This window comes from Grammomys surdaster, unplaced genomic scaffold (assembly GCF_004785775.1).
Source record: "Grammomys surdaster isolate TR1022 unplaced genomic scaffold, NIH_TR_1.0 168, whole genome shotgun sequence".
Taxonomy (NCBI): domain Eukaryota; kingdom Metazoa; phylum Chordata; class Mammalia; order Rodentia; family Muridae; genus Grammomys; species Grammomys surdaster.
In genome coordinates this window covers 7,392,360-7,412,837 of record NW_021604616.1, presented here as the reverse complement: position 1 = coordinate 7,412,837, position 20,478 = coordinate 7,392,360, and the positions used below count along the sequence as shown (strand labels likewise).

General features: G+C 36.0%; 1 protein-coding gene across 1 annotated transcript in view; it reads left to right on the top strand.

Annotated features, from left to right (window-relative positions):
- Positions 1-20,478, top strand: part of Nkain2 (sodium/potassium transporting ATPase interacting 2) — a 993,485-nt gene that overhangs the window by 461,405 nt on the left and 511,602 nt on the right. Inside the window, exon 2 of the mRNA XM_028766436.1 lies at positions 2,896-3,033. Coding sequence (XP_028622269.1) covers positions 2,896-3,033 — 138 coding nt within the window. The remainder of the gene's footprint in view (positions 1-2,895; positions 3,034-20,478) is intronic.

Sequence of the window (20,478 nt, the reverse complement as noted above, 5' to 3'; positions counted from 1 at the left end):
TGGCTGTCCTGAAACTCACTGGAGGCTAGCCTCAAGACCCACCTGCCTCTTTCCCTTCTGAGTGCCGGGATTAATGGCATGTGCTATCACGCCCAGCAATAATTTGTGTTTTTAAGAACAGCTTACCTCATGGGTCTTACAGATTTAACATTCCCAATTCAAGTTGTCAAAGTGGCCACTTGGTTTGTTTTTATTTTAAAAGCCTGCTATGGGAGAAAAAAAAATCAGTTCTCAAAAATTGCAGTTTTTAATTTTCTCATGTTTGGTTATATTCATGTAGCACATAAAGCCTAGACTAGTTGTTTACTAACTGCAGTTGGTAAAACACAGAGACCAGCAGCAAAGTGAACAGCGATTGCTTCCACTTCCTTAAGGAAATACTGCAGTTGGTAAAACACAGAGACCAGCAGCAAAGTAGACAGCGATTGCTTCCACTTCCTTTAAGGAATTTGCAGGCAACCATGTTTAAATTGCCTAAGATGGGAGGAAATCTAAGCAACTAAAATAATTGAGTTTTGTACCACTATTTTCAGAAGAAAAATAATCACTTAATTTTTCAGAATTCCATGTGATTTGGACTAGTCCCTATTGTCTGGGACTATGCACTGTCAGTAAATATGGCAGAGCAGCTTCTAGTAGTCCAGTAACATGTTTGATGTTGCAATAGGAAAATAATTCACTTTTCTTTGCTTTTCTTACAGTTATTACCGATTTTATAGTTACTTAGTTCCTATAGAACTCTTTTTCCAGTCTTGCCATTATTCTTCCATTTTTGAATCTCTAGGGGCATAGTTCATTCTGTTAGGGCTGTATCATGTCCTTAGAATGAGGTTTCCATTCCCTTGGGTGAAAGTTAGTATTAATGTTTCTTCACCGATTATGAACATTTGTTTCTTGGAACTGGTTAAATTCATCTCATAAATAACAACAGTGGTTATAGTAGCCTGTGCAAACTGGTAAAGATTTGCTAAACTGTGATTGGCATGTTAGATAACAAATGAGAATGTCTAAAGCGTGTGCTAGGTGAGAGAGTTTATGTACACAGCCTTTCAATCTTGTATAGTGTTAGTATGATGCGATACTATTGGACCAATAACAGCTCTTTTTTATAAGTTGGATGCATTATCACAAGCTCTGTAATGTTTCATGTAATCTGACGGTTTTAAATATAATGTAATCTTACTGTTTTAAACAGGAAATTTGTCTAGTTAGGAATGTTCTGAAAATGGACATACAGTTGGCAAGATTCCGAAGCTAAAACTTTGGCCTGAAAGAATGTATGCTAGCAACTACATAAAAGCAAATTAAGTTTAAGGTGACCTAAAACAAAGTCTAGAGACAAGTTTTCATTTGACTCTTAGTCTTTGTAAAAGCTCTCTGTTTGACTTACCTCAACTGCCTTTAAGTGAGGGTAAATCACCTTAAAATAACTGATCTCATGGAAGGTTAGTTGTAGAGTTTCCATCCAAGCTTGCTTTGGCTTTGGTCAGCACTGATGAAATGTGAAGTGGCTAAACTCTGGCTGATCTCAACACATACTCCCAGACTGCTGAGGTAACTACGGTCCATTACCTAGTGCTATTCTACTTGTATCCATAATACTGTATTAAAATTTTACTATGTTAAAAAATAAGTAAAAATATGCATTATTGAGGGTAGATATCTGTGCACACACATGTCAAACATGAGCCCACTGCATGTGTGCAGAGGTCAGAGAACAATTCATGGCAGATAGTTTTCTGCTTCCACTGTGGGTTCCATGGATTGAACTGAAATAATCAGTCTTATACAATAAGCACTTTGACCTGCTGAGCCATCTCACTGGCCCCAAATGTGTTTATCTTAAATACAGTATTTTCTGCTCAAGACCACCCTCATGAAAGCACAGTGATATTAGTAAAACAGAGAGTTTTAAAACTTCCATTTCCTTTGAAATCATGGCTGATTTTTTTTCCTGAGTTCTAGTATGGAATATTGAGCTCATTTGTGATGTGTTTTTCTGAACAATAAGCTTACTATCAGTCCACCTGAGGGCAGGCAAGAATAAAGCCAACAGGCTGCTTGTTGTGTTAGGTCAATGGATTTCCCAGCAGTCTATATTTAACTATCTAGTGAAAGGTCTAGTTTCAGAGCTACTGACAGTTTGTTACTGTTACTTGGTTGTCTTTATTTTTATCTTCCCATTGCTTAAATTTTTTATATGTCTTAACTGTGAACTGATTTAAAAATAAGACAAATTGCCTTGTGTTTGGAAAAACATGGACTAGTTTTTTTGTTTGTTTTCTATTTGGCATTTATATTTTCTTTTTTGAGATTTCTTTTACATTGCCTACATAATGAAAACTTATTTATAACTCAGTAGTTTTAGGACTGGAAGGGCCCTTCCCATCTGCTGAAGTATACTTTTCAGTAAAGGATCAGACACTTGGAGAAGAAACGAGTCATGTGGCCTGTTTGGTTGTGGATCTTCATACAGAATTCTAGTACCTCACTGATTTTCGTATTTTTCCTCTGATCAATCCCCAACTCACCGTGTGACACTTAAAGAGAACCTAACAAGTCCTGCATGGGGACTTGCATACCTGTGGTTGATGACTTCAAGTGTTTTTAATAGCGCATATAACAATATAAATGTTTCTGACTGTGCAGATGACATCTTATAAATCGTCCTTAGTGTTTCCCTAGAACCACTCCTGAAAGGCAAGTGACACTCTGGGAATACTCAGATGCTGTTCCTATGCAATACACAAGAACATGCCATTTTTGCTGCTAAAAATACCACATACAATAGCAGAGTTATACTTGCTATTTATAATGTTACAGTGATTATTTCAACTTAACTGTATGATGTCTCTCATTAGTGCTGACCTCTCCTGTCGTCTTTTTCTATTCTAGGTTTGTGTGCTAGAGAGGCAAATATTTGATTTCCTTGGATATCAGTGGGCACCTATCCTGGCAAATTTTGTACATATTATCATCGTCATCCTTGGTTTGTTTGGAACTATTCAATATAGACCTCGTTATGTAACAGGAGTAAGTATCATTCCTGCATTTATCTATTTTACTGAACTGGAGAAAGATGTGCAAGCTACAGAAGTCCTACAAATGAAGTATATCTCCATTTTCAGGATAGCATAATCTTACATCAGTGTTCATTTTCATAGTTTCATACTACATCAATAGTAATTAAGCTTCGTAATGGTTATAACCATGTTGTATATTCATTAATTGCACATTGGGCAAATGTTTACTTATAATAACAAACAGAACCATGATCCTATGATTCCAAATTACCAAGTTGTAGTCTATGAATTAAGAAAGTATAGTAACACTGTTTACTTATTTTAAATAATTTTATTTCAAAAATTAAATATGTATAGCTTAAATTCACTGCAAACGAGTATACTATTGATATGAAAATTTCTGTGCACTTTAGGGATAATAAGTGAATTAGTTGGAAGCTAGACTATTCCGGAACATTGTCTCTGTTTCCCATAATTCTCATTTTGACTCAGAGGATGTATTTTACATTCCAATTCAAGTTAAACTTACTTCACATAAAAGTGATATTCAACTGTTTCAGTTGCTATGGGAACCTTAACAGCATTTCTTTTTAACTTTGAACATTCCTCAGACTTTAGCTATTACTCTTCATTAACGAAGGTTTTTTTTCCCCAAGTTTAACCTTTTTCTTCCTTTTCTATTTTTGAGGAAGGGTAAGTGTATAGGGACTTATTTTAAATGTTAAAACTAGTTTGTCACAGTGTCTGTTAGTACATCTGAAGAGCTGCCTCATTGAGCCTACACTAACAGGGCTTCTCAACTTTAGGAAAGTTGATTCTCCTAAAGTGTGCCCTTGGTTGGCCTGTTCTGTATTCCTGAGCACAGATGCAGCTTATTGGAACTGAGGCGAGAATGTAGTGAAAGTTGGATCCAAGGGGTTCAATGCCTTGCTCAGGAATCCAGAGAAGCCCATAGTCCATAAATCCAGGAGTGTGCTCAGAGAAAGGACAAGTTATATGTGTTGCAAGGGGGTGATCTACATTTTCTAAAAACTGTTATGTCAAAGAGTATTTTCTATATTTAAGTTATGATAGTATTGCCTTTGATAATTTCATACAAATATATAGATTATTTTTGTCAGATTCACCTCCATCACTTTCATTGTCTCCCTCACCAGCTGATTTTCTTCCTTTTTCTCTTTTATACAACATCTTGTTTGTATAGGGGTGTGTGTGTGTGTTGGTGTGAGTGTGTGTGTGTGTGTGAGTGTGTGTGTAGTGTGTGTGTGTATATGTGTGTGCCCATGCCAGTGAGTTTAATTAGGGTTATTTGCATGAGCATACATGAGAGGTTGGGCAACTTACCAGTGAGCTATACCACCACCTGTAGGGAACGAATTCTTCATCTCTAGTAAACTGTTGAATTCTTGTAAATTCTCAGGGAGGAGTCGCGCCTCGTGAACCATCACCTCATATAAGATAAACTGTTGAGGTACCCAAAGCTGTAGAGACTGGCTACAGATAACTGCAGCTGCCAAGAGTTCATGAATTCAGTGATTGTATCAATGACAGAAAACACCTTTCACAACACTTCTCCCACCTCCCTCCTCTTACATTCATTTTTCTCCCTCTTGTGTTTCTTGGTCTAAGAGTAGGTGATGCCTATGGCCAATTTAGGACTGAGTATTTAACAGCCATTTACTCTCAGCAGTTGACCAGTTTTGAATCCCTGCAAACAGAAGCTTTTCTGCCCAAGGCTGAGAGCATTGTCCATCTGTGGATACAAACATAAATTATTAGGAGGCATGTTAACAGCATGTACTTTTAGCAAATCAATACTAGTAATACTCATGAGTGGCCTAGCCAATGGCATTTGACCAGGTTTACAAGATCAGGAATATATCACTTCATGTGCAGTGTGACCCATATTCAGTGAGAAAGCTTCACGTAACTATGCCACCCTTGTACCAGTGAGCAGAACCCATCTGCCAATTCATCATTGCAACATGCCAAGCCCACATCTGTTAAGTCTATGACGACTCTCCTCTTCCAGAAGCCAGTATTATAATCCTGCTAGGAAAGAGGACACTTGGTTTATGGTTTTGTGTCCTATAGCCAAAGTAAATTGTATCTTCCCAAATATCGTCTTATGGACAATTTATGTTGGGCAACCAAAAACAATGTCTATACCCTGTATATTTTTGGTTGCCTCCATGACCAACAACTCATAGAGCTCACATTTGGCAGTGGGATTTGTGTTTCATAACTGTTGGCTTCTAGGAGCAGCATAATCCACTCAAGTAGTATACTTCCATCAAATGATAATTATTTTTTTAGTGAGAACAGAATACCTGCAATAATGTTGCCTCCCTTAAAAAAAAATGTTTGCACTTCTTGAGGTCGTATTGAGGAGTTATTATTCTCTGTTCAAGTATTTTCTTGCTTTTATAAAACAAACAAACAGCTACAAAGACAAATGAACAGAACAGATTTCGAAAGGAAAACTTACAGTAGTCAAAACATTGAAAATATGTGCTTCTTATTTTCCAAACAATCAGTATAGATTAGTGGCAAAGCATGATGGAAAAGAATCAAATTAACAATATAACTAATGATATAAAGCCATTGTGAAAATAAGTATTTTTTCTCTATAGGCATAGGAGAAAGACAAAAAAGTATATGTTTAATGAGTTTAGCCTGTAGTACTAAATAAATATACTAATACAACATTGTAAATGCAGTTTATTCTCAAAAAATTATGTACTTCTGCACTAATATGAGTCCCCATTGTATGAGAAGATACTTTGCAGTCTCATATTAGTGACTACGATTTTTAGTATGTTACTTATAATTATTACATTTTGACAATTTGAATGCTTATTTTTAAATCACTTTGTGTTTTTACAATGAAGTTTCAGAATAATCTATGTATCGTTAATAACTATTTTTCTAAAGTAAAACATAACTTTTGTAAGTTTTAAAGCAGCTCGTAAAACTGAGCTTAGAGTAAACCAAAACAATTTTCTTATCCTGTTCGGATCTCTTTGTATATTCTACCTTTGGATGTATGTGTGTTTATTAGATGCTATTTTTTTCACTTATGTACGTGTATATTGTATCTTACAGTCTGAAGGCAATACAAGCCTCAGCATCATGATCAATCATTCTATCTCAATCTAAGGGCTGGGACTACAGGAATGTGCCATCACTATACAATAATATCCAATAGAGACTTACTCACGACCATTTTGATATAGATCAATTTGAGTCATAATTTGTTTTTGGCTTTCACATTTCTCATTAATTCTGTTTATTTTTAAATATACTTTAAATAATTTTCATTGTATTTATTGATAGATATTCCTTCTGCTTTTGCATTGAAAGCACAGCTTGTGACATACATGTTCGATGTAGAGTTGGTCAGTCATCCCACTTATGTGTCCATATTAGTTATTAACTACTGCAAAAGATGCTTCTCTGATGAAAATTAAGTGCTTCAGTAGTCTTGGAGTATAAAGATAGATAGTTAGAGAACACAGTGATATTATGCCTGTTTAGCAGTAAACTGTTCTTCCCTATTGCCCATGACATACCTAACCACAGTTCTTGGCTCAGTTAACAGTTAACATAAGGTATGGCTTATGGTGAAGACATTAAATACAATCAGAAAGTAGTTGGTTACCATTGTAGCACACTCCTAGCATTGCACAGATGTCTAAACCTTGCCTATCTGGCCGTCACATAGCTTGTAGCATTTTCAGCTACTAAGTGTGCCAATGGCTTTTCTTCCCCAGCAGCCTGATTATCACCTTCCAACAGTATGAAAGCTACCCCATAAAAGTAACAAAGAAGATTCCAGATTAGTGTCATCTTGATCCCATGTCCTGTGACCAAAGCTTGTGTTGTCTTTAGGACTAGGGTCTTACCATAGAGTCTTAGTGTACAAGCAAAAGCAGTGGCAGAATCCAGTATTCTTCTGTGGATCTCTGAGATCCATTTGATTGGGGACTGAACTCAGGTCATCAGTATTAGAGAAAAGTTTCATCCACTGAACCATTTTCATGGCTTCTAAAAATCATTTTTATTAATATATTTGATGTATTATTTGCACTAATGAGATAAGAGTATCTCATTTAAATTATTTAGATCATTTAAATTTAGAGATAGTGTATGCCAGAAGTCTTAATATATTTCACTAGTAAACTTCTAGTTATTCTATACACATTGTAATCTTAGATATATCTTGGAGCTAGATAATCTTGTATGATGTGAATGGTATTAACTGTAATTATACCAAAAGTTTGAGGAAAATCTAGAACTCAGAATTAACTACAACAAATATTCAGGCTATATCTTCATGGGACAATGGTTTGTTGGCTGGTAAGGGCAGACTTAATGGTTTTGTAGAAAACACACATGGCAGTGCTTTTGTAGCTTGCTAGCTACCTGTGTAGACATGTGTTGCATTGGTTTTAGGGTGTGCATCAATTCTTTATTTGGGCACACGAAGTCATATTTGCTTCCCTGTTTCTTGGTATCATCAAAACATGACTGTATGTCCTATCAGAGTTCATGGATCTTTAGTTAACCCATATTCTGTGATCTGAGTCCCTACTACTTTTTAATAGAACAATAATTAAACATAATGATACTCAGTACTTACATAAAGTGCTGTTAAGAATGTGCTATTTATGGACAATTGTTTAAAGGTGAGAAAAGGTCCATATTTTCTGTCAGAAACCCCATGTAACAAACCCTAGTTAAACTTTCATATATGCACTGTAGTAATTTGATAAATTTTAAGAATTTGGAATGCATGTTAACCATCTGCTATTAACCTCCAGTGAATACCTGTATAGTAACATATCTGTGCCATTCATTATGAATCATGAGGGTTTCTGAAAGTACTGCTATAAAGCAGATGAATAAGACTCCACCTCATGATTCAATCCCAAGAATAGCCATATTTTGTTTTTTCTTTTTTGTTCTTATTTATTTGATTTTGTATTTTAAGGGAGATTGTTTTGTATACTGGCTTCTTCTGGGGTCAAATCAATTATATTTTGGTTGCTAAGATAGGTATCCTTATTTTCCCCCTGTTTGTAGGAGGATACATGCAAAGATACTAGCTGATACCTAAGACCACAGATAAGAGAAATCCATAGTAAGTGTACCATCGAAGACTTTTACCTATTAAGTTGATGGCGAGAACATCTTTTCCTTTGAGGAGAGCAGATGAAACTTCACTTTGTTGTATTGAAATTGCCAGCATTTCTGTCCTTATTGAATAGAATAAGAGTTACTTAAACACAAGCATTACCAGAGGTCATCGTTCAATCTGATAATGCAAGTAGTTATTATATGACTAACAGTTATACAGTTGGACAAAGAGATGACCCATAATCTAGGAGCCATAGAGTAAAAGGGCATGTCATTCATCATGCTACTCAGAAAGACATGCCTTTTAAACCACATGATTTGTTGGTGTTTAGAATTTTCTACTTAGCATTGTTGGATTATTAAAACAAGGAATGTAATCGAATGAAGTGAAAGCAGAGAAATGTAAGGACACAGTAACATTAGGGTTGCGATTTTGACTCCCCAAGCTTTTTATAACAAGCATTAAACCTTGTATTATTCTATTATGATTTTTAAAAAGCCCTCACATGTCTGAGGATAGAGCTTACTGGTAGCACCCATTTTACAAAGGTTGAGGTCTTGTCGAGCTCTCAAGTATCATACACCTATGCATACACACATGTGCCTATTTATTCTCTTATTGTGCACACATTGCTACATAACATTCTGCCTTCCAGGCTCTGTGAATTCTACACTGAAAAGATCAAATCCTAAGCGCTATTGAGAATGCGATAATACATGGACAGCAAATATACCATGATAAGCATCATCATGATCATGATTATCAGTATCATCATGAACATCATCATCCACAACAACTGTTGTTATCCTCAGGAGATAATGAAATGATATAAAAGAGTTAAATACTGATATTTCCCTGTGTATTATATTTCTATTGTTAAATTATTTTTAACAATAGCTGTACCTTTGGTTCATCTGGAATATGTCTTTACAATTTCATTTTCTATGTTGTACCAAAACTATTTTCTTTGCCCTATGTGTGCTAGGATTTCTTCAGACTTGATTCCTTACAAATCATGTACAGAAAACCACAATGGTTATGAGTTCGTAAGTGAAATGAACACGTCATGTACAACAGATATCATTTCACAATCTCTCCCCAGTCTCTGCTTTCTGTCTCCTCTCTTTCTTTAGACAAAAGCACTTGGGTTCTTATTCGTGGCACTTTGACTTGTTATGTATTTCTCCATTGACACTGTCCATCATAGGAAGAAGGGTCTTTGAACCAAGATTTGAGCACAACAGAACTATAGATATAAAAGCAACTATTTAGAAGACAGGGTCTTAACCATTTCTAAGGAAGCATTTGCATTGGATAGTCTCTAGAGTAGGAACAATCCTTCCTCTGTGGACGTGCAAACTTGTAGGTTTCCGATAGTCTACTAACAGCCTTACACCTTACACATTAGCTGGACTTAGTCTTTTTAAAAAAGACATGAAGTTTGGAAATGGGCATAATAGAGGTATAGGAAGAATTTTGGGGGGTGATGAGGATAAATATGACTATATTTCATTGTATGCATTCTCAAATATGAACATTTGAAACTATTTCATTTATATTTATCTGTGTTGCATATTGTAAAATATATTTACTAAAGCATTCCAACTTTATAAATGAATACATAAGAAAATGCAAGTTGTAGTAACAAGCCAGGGAAAGACAAATGAAATTAAGAAAAGCAACATAGGAAATCAAAAAAATGAAATGAATACATTCTCAAAGCCCATAAACTTAAAGAGCACTTAATTTATCACTTAAAAATACATGCCCCTACTTTGAAAAGCATGTACATGGTACTTTGTTATTCTAAATCTACTATCATACACGTCTTTTTAGTGAACTACTTGCTTATAACTATATGCTGAACTTTAATTTTATATTCCCTGGATGTTCATTCATTGCTTTTTGGCCCCTTTAGCCAAATAATTTTGATTTACTAAAATATTTCTAGTTTCTCAGTTTTCTTATTTATGCTGCGGTCTCTAAGCTCTTTCCGCATTTTCTTCTAATGCATTTATTGTTGAATACTCTTTTATTTAACATTTAGGACATATGGATGTATTTTCCTTTTCAATTTTATTTGTAGCGCTAAAATTTCTTTCATATGAACGTCTGTTAGTACTATTATTTATTATTTGGATTATTTTATTATTTGAACCAGGTTATCCTAGTAGTTCTGGCTTGCTTCAAACTGCATATGTAGCTGAGGCTGGTCTGAACTTCTAATCAGTCCTGTCAACTCTGACATATATTACAGCTTTCCTGTTTTATTGGTTCCCATAAAGAAATTTCCTAGTTCTCTTATTTTTAATGAGTATTTTTTTAAAAGAGAAAATGTCTCAAACTATTGTGTATATTATGTTCATAGATGTGTTATATTCATTACCTTATCCAAGAAAATGTAACTAGCAAGATTTTCTGTTAAGTCCCTCAGATTAAACATAAAGAGTTCAGTACTTTGTTTTTGACTGTATCATTGTTATCAGTACTTAGTAAACTGTCTTGACCATATTTTCATATTCACCTTCACTTACTTAGAATCATAAGTATTTTATTGGCAACATTTAATTTTGTGTTAGTTTCATTAGGCTTTAATTTGAACGCACTGTTCTACTGTTTCCTAGTCCTCATCCATCCTTCCTTCACTAGCATCACTTAGTTTGTAACATGTTACTTTCTTAAACAGTTATCTTCTACTTTTAGTAAATTACCTTTTCTGAATTGAAATAGAAATACTATCTTCATCTTTCAATTCCTTTCAGTTATGCATTCTTCAGAAAGAAAAATCCAGTGAGTTATACTGTGCCCTGGAATAGTTCAAATACAGTTAGAAATTAAAATACTTCCCAGAATCATCTAAATGCCTATTTAGTACCATGTGTTTTATAGACCACAGCTATTTAATGATCTTAGTGATTTTCATTTTTTTTCATTTAATGTTTTTATTCGATATTTTATTTACATTTCAGATGTTATCCCATTTTCTCTACAGAAATTTGTTTAGTCACATGCCCACTTTCTTTTTGCCTTATGCGGACAACAGTCTTTGACAATTCATCTGTTTTCTAGAGCTTTTGTTTACTTTTGTTCACATAAAATTCCTTATCATGTACTATTTTATTCTTTAGAATTTTCATGAATCTGCACTGGTCCCTTTTACATGTCCTTTCTGTCTTCTGTATGAGAAAGTGACTATATATGAGATCAAAGGCATCTACCTCCTAATTAGCTCTCCAAACTGAACAAATCAGCAAGAGATACTGTTCTCTATAACATAAGCAATGCTTTCAGAATATTTAATATTTGGTTTTTATGGCAATAGAGCTGACAAATCCATAATGAAAATTTTTAAGTTGTTTTATTTTGGAGTTTTTAAAATATGTTTTATGTGTAACTAAAGCTTATTTTAAAGATTAACTCTGTTGAAGGATTTCACCTCCAAATTATTTGATTTTGTGTTTTGTTATTGAATTTCATTATATAATGCTGGACAGACTGATACTAAATGAAGAAATCCTTTGAGCTTACTTCAAAACTGCTCTTGGGTAATATTCTTTTTACAGTGTAGTCCCAAAATGAATCTTTCTGTCACAGAATGCTGTGAAGTTGACCTTTCAGTGGCTGTGGGAATCATTTCAGTTGCAGGATGCATTCTGATTGCCCAACTGTCTTCTCAATAAAATAGTTCTCATTTTTCTGGGTCATCTTGTGCTGCATCTGCAGACATCTTGTCAGTGGTTTTGGAGACTCTGACTCATCTGGGAACTCTGAGCACAAGAACACGTTATCTATGTTCTACAGCTAAACCTCTGCTTGACTAGACCTGTCTTTTACTTGGATATGATAAAGTCAATTGCCTGCCGATATTTCTTTTCAAGGTGCCAGCTGTGTTTAAGGAATTTTTAAAGATGGAATGTTTTCCTGCAGTTACGCACGTTTTGTACAGAATGTATATTTTTAGAAATGACATACAGTAAGAAACAGATAAGTGTAGGCTTGATGGACTTCGGGAGAAGCTGCAGTTCCTAAATGATCTCCTTGTGGAACTGAAATTTGGGACTTAGAGAAATATTAATTGCTTACCATTGTTTTGTGAAATAGCTGTTTGATGATGGAGTTAGAGAGAGCATGGATCTAAAGTTACATTTTCCGAGGAGCTGGTGTCTAAACATTTAAAGTTGGCGTGGTTATCATTTTATCTAAAGCTTTGGTTTTTCTTCACTCTCAGCATTATATTCTGAATGTGTTGAGAGGTTTTTACAGAGGATAAGAAAGGCCCTCAACAGCCCAAAAACTGTCCACTGTATGCATATGCTGCTTGGATTCGGAAGTGATAGCCAGGTGGGCTACAGAAAACAGCAGAGCCCTACACAGCATGAAAAGGTTCCATTATGTGAGTCAACTCTTTTCAACAGCACAAAGTTAGCTACAGCCATGTTGGTGGGATGGATGTTCCCAATAACCCTACATAAACCACAGTTTCTCTTTCTCTGGGGCAGGGGAAATTGATGAGTCTACCTTCTATATTTTGCCTTCTGTGAACTTAACTCAAACTATTCAGCCTGGCCCAGAGGCAAGGAACTCCAGGACCATATTATGACCGTCTATGCCCTATGAAGCTTAGGCTTCATGCTGGGCTTTTACTTGATATTGAATATCTGAACTATTGTTCTGGGATTTTCAAAGAAATACTTAGCAGCTGAACTAACCCTAGCCCTAATTTTGAATTTTGAACAATGACTAGAGACAATAAAACCAGACAAATAAAACTGTTTAGGAGATGATCACCAAATAAAATCCCAGAAAATTATATGGGGATCTCTATAAATGTATATATCATATGCTTGAATATTATACATCACATACATTAAATAACTTCTCAGAAACACAGTGATTCACCACGTGCTTTGCATTAGATCAGTCAAACAGACAAAGTCAATAATACTGTGTTGCTTTCTGTCACCTACAATAGAACACTAATTTACTAAACAGTGATGTTAGTAACCAAAATGTTAAGAATAATTTCATGATTCCTAATGGATGGCAGTACTAAATATTGTTTAGATGTCTGTGTGTAAAATAACTTCTGTATGGCAACTCAGGAATTGTGATTTAATTTTTTGAACATACCTGATATTAATTAAATGAAGTGACCTCAACATATCATGTTGTTTTTATTAAGAAGCTCTATGAAGTTCTGGTCTTTTCTTCAGTCTTCTATGAAAACTGATTTCTGTGAATATGAGAATATATGGTAGTTATTTATATACACCCTCTGTTTCTCTTTCAACTACACATGATATAAAAATTCACTAATTTGCATCTAGTGTTAACTCCTATTCTTGCAAAGAACATAGTCCTGTAAGTATGAACCACACATGATTTCTGACCAAAGTTATCCATAGCTGTGATCATGTAGAAACATGAGCTATTTGCATGTGTTCATGTACTGCTGAGTCTTGAACTGAGTGTACTTCACTTACTGAGCTTAAAGAACAACAGTGATGATTCACTAACATTTACATTTCCAAAATCTCCTAAGTCTAGGGGAAAAAAATCACCTAGAGAACTTCCTTAACGATCTTTGTAATGTGGTTACTAATCTCATTTTCCCCTGAATGAAGTTTTGTACTTTGTGACATCGCTAACACCTTTTTCCACTACAGACAAATTCACCTAATACACATTACAGAATATATCCACTCCTAAGCTGCAGGGATAACTGGGAGTTTAGGATCTCTTTGTAGAAAGTGAAAGCATAACATGGGTTGCTGACGATTCCTCCATTGCGCTGGACTCTTCTGTCTGGATATTTTCTGTGTCCCATTATTACATTCATCTAAGCAGTTCCAACTCTATACTTCCTTCTGCAATTGTTCAGGCTCTTGGATATTGTATTTAGGTTAACACTGGTGCATTGACTTTCCCGTTCAGTATCTCTATCCAGACACTGTGTATTCTACTACAAAAGAATAGGCAGAAACTATTTATGAGTAAAGCAGTCAGGAGCCATACGTTCGTGTGGTTTATACATGCCCTCTTACCATTTAGGACATTATTGTTGGCTACAGAATGAAATTCAGGTACAAGTGCAGGTGTATTTGTGGATTGGACATTAGAAAGTACTTCCAAATGACTAGAATATATCTTATGTTCCATGTATTGTTCTGGTTTGAAAATGAAACTTAAGGACAGTTTAAGCATTGCTTTTTTCTTCTATTCAATTCCATGGAACAAGTGATTTCTACTTTTCTGTGCAACAGCCATGTCATTTTACTATGTGGACATTTTAAACTTCCCCAGTCATTAAAGTTCCATGGCTGCAAGGTCCATTAAAACATAAAAAATAATTAAGTGTGTGTTACATTATCATCTCTATACAACACACACCCCTTATCCTGCTGTTATGTGAATGGCCTGCTTTCTTCAAGTGCTACTCTTCATTTGTGGTGTATATATCTCTTCAGTTTCATTGTTTAGTTTCAGTATTCCTGCAGACTGTCATTAATAACTACAGAGTTAAAAAATTTTGCATTTTTGCCTGACATGAAGAAGAGTGACTTATGTTTAAAGTTCATCTCCCAAGATGCTTTGTTGAGATATTCAAGAACATAAGTCTAAGATCCATCAAATACATTGACCTATAAAATAATCAAGTTCCTTCAGATTTCCCTGCTTCCATATTTTACAGCTATGATAATTAGACAAAATACAATTATTAAAGGAGAAACAAATGGAAATTGAAAGGCATTATTAATACAGCCAAGTTATCTATTATACATCCATATACAATACCCTGTTCTTTTCTTTTTCTTTATTTTATTTTTTTATTATTTTATGTATTCACCATTGCTCTCTTCAGACACACCAGAAGAGGGCATCAGACCCCATTGCAGATGGTTGTGAGCCACCATGTGGTTGCTGGGAATTGAACTCAGGACCTCTGAAAGAGCAATCAATCCTCTTAACTACTGAGCCATCATTCCAGTCCCCCTGTTCTTTTCTTAATAGTTATATGGCTGTTCCAAGAGGTATTCATTAGATACATTTTCCATGATCTAATGAGTTATAAGATTGCAGTCTGATGAACAATACGGTAACATATTTTTCATAAAATAATTGTAACTAATTTAGAATTGCTATACCTCTATACAATTGAAAGTTTTATAAGTAGATTTTTTAAAAAGTATTTCAATTAGGCTTACATAATACAACTTCAACATCAGGAGGCTGAAACTATATATGAATATAACCTTAACACATATTTATATTTTAAAATGTATTACTTAATTATGACAAGATGGTAATTGTTATTTTGCAAGAATAGGAAAGCATGCATGACCTATATTACTATTATTTTATTATTGTTAGTCAACATTTATATTAGCCTATTTGCATTTTTATCTATTTTGTTTAATATTTGTTTATGACACACAATTAATTTGAGATTTTCATTTAATTGAATTATATAATCTAAGAAACTACATAAAAATACACATTTTGAAGTAATTGCCTGACAATTTTGACCGTAATAAAAATAAAAGTTTTTGGTTATCCTGTTACTGTTCTCCTTTCCTTTGTAGTGACCAAACTCATCAAAGCTCTTCCCTAATCCTCGCTGGACCCATAGTGCAATGTTCCTGCTCAATTAAGGTTTATTTGTACTAGTTCTTGTTTGGTTTTGGAAGTTATAAGTTTGTATATTTCTTTGCAAATTAGGAAGAATAAGAAGATGTCAAATTGTAGATTTAAGAAAGTCATAGTAAAACTCCTTTTTTAAAACAAAAAAAAATCAAAATTTCCTCTCAAATAAAAGTGTTCATGTTGATTGTTTCCATAGACTCATTTCACACAGGAATCTTTATAATTGTAATTTTTTTCAAAATCTAGCATGGTTTTCTTATTTTTATACACAAGGGCAAGTTGACTTCAAACCCCTCATTCTATTACAAATGATCAGGGAGTTTTTGCAATACCAACTAATCCTTTCAATTAACTTTTTAAAATTCTTTGCAAGGCTTGGAGTGCTCGAGCTGGGAAAACTTCCACTTTATCAGATGAATATGCTCAGACTACCATCTAGCTGATGGGGCCTCAGGATGTAACTTCTTGTCTAGCATAGATTTCCTAACAGTCAGAGGTACTGCATACAATCGTCTTCTTCTGGAGAGAGGCTCCAAGGTTCCTTAGTGCTAAGGTTTTCAGGGAATCCACTGGTTCCTGTGAGAAATATAAAAGATCCTCCGTGCCTCTCTGCCTGTTGAATTAGTGAGAATCTTCATACTAAGCCCTTTAAGTGATTCTGATGGAGTAAACCCAGAATGGAGAACTCCCTAGTGATGGAGAAACAGTCCTTTCTGTGCTGCCATAGACAAGACTTTGTGGGAGTGGGGAGGTAAAATGGGGGAGAGGTGACTTACAACTGATGGGTTTCCTGTTTTGCCAGAGTGTCATTCAGGAAGACAGACATGTTCACATCTGAGAATGTACTAACTGCTAATAATTCTTTTAGATTCACTAAAAGCTGAAACCACAGAAGTGATTCCTTGGTTTCCTTTTCATAATTCAGGTTCTTAACATGTATATGCTTTCCCCCAGAGTAAGGAAATGCTGTGGTACTGGAGCTCACCACCCACACATTTGCATCAGCACCTGGTTTATTCTTGCAAATGCAAATTGGATGAAATCTAATTCTAACCTTGATAATTTTGAAAAAAATCAGAAAATTAAAAACAAGCAAACACTTCAAAGGAATCTTTTCTTCTTGGTGATGTTTTTGACCTGGATATGGCAATATTTGTTTGTTTTCTTTGGTTTTTTGGGGTGGAGAAGTATTTTATTTATTTACATTTCAAATGTCCCCCTTCCTGGTTTCCCCTCTGCACCCCCCAGTCCACCCTCTCCCCATGTCTCTAAGAGGGTGCTCCTCTGCCTACCCACCTACTCCCACCTCACCCCTCGATCATCCCCCTACACTGGGGCATCAAGCCTCCACAGGACCAAGGGCCTCCGCTCTCACTGATTCCAGATAAGGCAATCTTCTTGTAGCTGGAACCATGGACTCATCCATGTATACTCCCTTAGGTTAGTGGTATAGTCCCTTGGAGCTCTGGGTGGTCCAGTTACTTGATATTGTTCTTCCTAAGGGGTTGCAATCCCCTTCAACTCCTTCAGTCATTCCCTAACTCCTCCATTTGAGTCCCAGGGCTCAGTCTAATGGTTAGCTGTGAGTATCTGCATCTGTATTTGTCAGGTGCTGGCAGAGCCTCTCAGAGGACAGCTATACCAGGCTCCTGTCAGCAAGTACTTGGTAGCATCAGCAATAGTGTCAGGGTTTGTTGCCTGCAGACAGGATGGATCCCTAGGTGGAGCCATCTCTGGATGACCTTTCCTTCAGTCTCTGCTCCATTTATTGCCCCTGTGTTTTCTTTGGACAAGAACAATTCTGGGTTACAATTTTTGAGATGTGTGAATGGCTCCATCCCTCAACTGGGGCTATGCCTATGTACTGGAGTTAGTCTCTACAGGTTCTGTCTGTACTTTGTTAGGTACTTCGGCTAATGTCAAAGCTGTTGGTTCCTAGGAACCTCGCACTTCTGTAGCATCTGGGAGTTTCTAGTAGTTACCCCCACTTCCCCACGCCCTGCTGCTACATATTTCTATTCATTTTCCTGATCCTCTGCACTTCTCTCCTGTCTCTTGCCATACCTGATCCAGTGCTCGCCTCTTCCCTTCCTCTCCTCTCTCCCTCCCAGGTCCCCCTTGTATGATTATTTTGTTCCACCTTTAAGTAGGATACAAGCATCCACACTTTGGTCTTCCTTCTTGTTAAGCTTCAAGTCTTAACTTACACACTTTTTTAGTCTTTGGAATATAGGAGCGCTGGTGAACCATTGCATTCTGAGTTTTATCCAGTGACTGGCTCCCAGGCATCCAGCTAGAGCACTGAGGGGTAGTGTATAAGTGTTTGTCTAGTAGCTCATTCCACCTTCGGCTGCAGAAGACATACAAGTTACACTGGGGCTGATAAGGCATTGCTTTAGGGTTACAGTCACATTTTAACAGATTCCAGTTTATTGTAGTTACCCCTGACTGCTGTTTTTGCTTTCTATTTTTTTTAAGAGGAAAACTTTATTATCTTCTGCTCACCACTGTTTTAGAGAAAACAGATGTACAAAACTGAAGAATTGAGACTATTAATATCCCCGTGACAATAGACTGATATTTGCTTCATTGTTTAAGTTGGCTTTATATGTTTTGATTCTTTCCTTTGTCACTAAGTTTCATATTTAAATTATAAAATGATTATTCCAAAAATAAATCATGTATTATGTCACTCTGATCTTTAAAAGCTTGTTTCTGTGACTACTTTATGCATTATTCACAGGGACAGTAATTTGTATGGAGTATTTGAGATGAATAATTTACTAATGTTAATGCATGAAAACATTCAATGCATCTGGATATGTGTAGAAACTTGATCCATGCTGTGGAAGATATGCATAAATTCAGGAAGGTGTAGTTGTGTCTTTTCTGTGATGTTTACAACCTTTGTAAAGGCACACCTCTAATGGCAGTATTGATATGCTTCAAAACACTTGTGAAATTCCATATAATTAAAAGAGATTATATGACCTAAGAAATGCTTGTGAAAATTCATGAAACACTATGTCTTCTCATCCTTAAATAGAGAACGCTCATGTTACCTCCTGATGAACAATCTTGTCCTGGATTCAAATTAATTAGCTTGGTTCTTTATACAAACTATAAAAACTAGATTCACATCCATTAAGGATACCATCAGTCATAGTTCCTCCCACTCTATCACTTCCTTACATGTTCTGAGTATAGCCAGGGATGCTCATTCATATCCAAGATATTAGTCATGGCTCTATTTCACAACTGGGGTTAGGACCTGACTGAAAGAACATATAGTATCTGCCAAGATTGTTTGAGGGTACACCAAGCACTGTGTGCCAAAGTAACAAAACTGCCCGAGTCTACCGTGGCCTTTTGCATTTGTGCTGGTGTCATGGTTAGTAAGGTCCAAAATAGTATCTCTAATAAGTACCATCCAAAGTCACCTGGAACCTGTTCAGTATGAGTGGAGTTCTGCCTTAATTAGTTTTCTATGACTGAGATAAACAACATGACAAAAGCAACTTGGGAAAGAAAGAATTTATTTTATCATATACTTCCATGAAACAGTACCATCACAGAGGGAAGTCAAGGCAGAACCCTAGAAGGGCAGGAGATTGGAGAAAGAAGCTGATAACAGAGGCCGGGGGTGGGGGGTACAGCTTCCTGGCTTGTTCCCCATGACTTGCTCAGCCTGCTTTCTTATAGTACGTACCTAGGTCTACCTGTCAGAAGGAAGCACCATCCACAGTGATCTGGGCCTTTCCACATACATCACCATAGGCTTGGTTATAGCCCATTCCGGTGGAGGCACGTATTCATTTGAGGTACCCTCTTCCAAAATGACTCAAGCTTGAGATAAGTTTATATAAAACTGGCCATCACAGGATCTCTAAGACTAGTTTAGACTTTGATGGCAACTTATTCAAAAAAGCCCTTCAGCTATGCCAGGGGTAGATGATTATGGGCCACACCATAGCATCTACCACTATAGTGTTTTGTAGTCTCCTAGTTTCCTCAAGTTTGTCTAGAATACAGGAGTGTGCTACATATACAACATCAGTTCTAGCTTGTGCATGGGTAGACCCAGGATTTACTTCTGATTTACTAGGCCTACACAGTTTACATGAGACACTCATTGACTCAGGCTTGCCTTTTCATTAAGATTTCTATTGACAAAATCCCACATGATAACATCAGACATTTTTTTAAACATAAGCTTTTTTTCGTCTATGAAAATTTAGTTGTTAGGGAACGGGGGTAAATGAATAACTTTATTCATTAGCCAAAATGTAAACTTCCGGTTTTCTTAGACTAAGCTAGATTTTTATCTACAGTTCTGTCCTAAGTGGAAACATATTTAAGTCTGTTTGCTTTATATTGCTGTAGTTGCAAATTAAGCTCAGTGACAAATTTCTAGCAAATGTAAGGTCCTGGGTTTGGTCACCAGTACTGGGGTAAAAATGTATACTCCACAAAGACAGATGAAGAAATAGAAAGGGAAGTGAGGAATGGGAGAGGAAAGAGGAAAGGATGGGAGGAGGGAAGTGAGAGAGGAAGAAAAGAAGGAAGTAAGGAAGAAAGGGAGTGAGGATGAGAGGATCAATGTGAGGGAGGGAGGAAGGGATGGAGGAAGGAAGGAAGGAAGGAAGGAAGGAAGGAAGGAAGGAAGGAAGG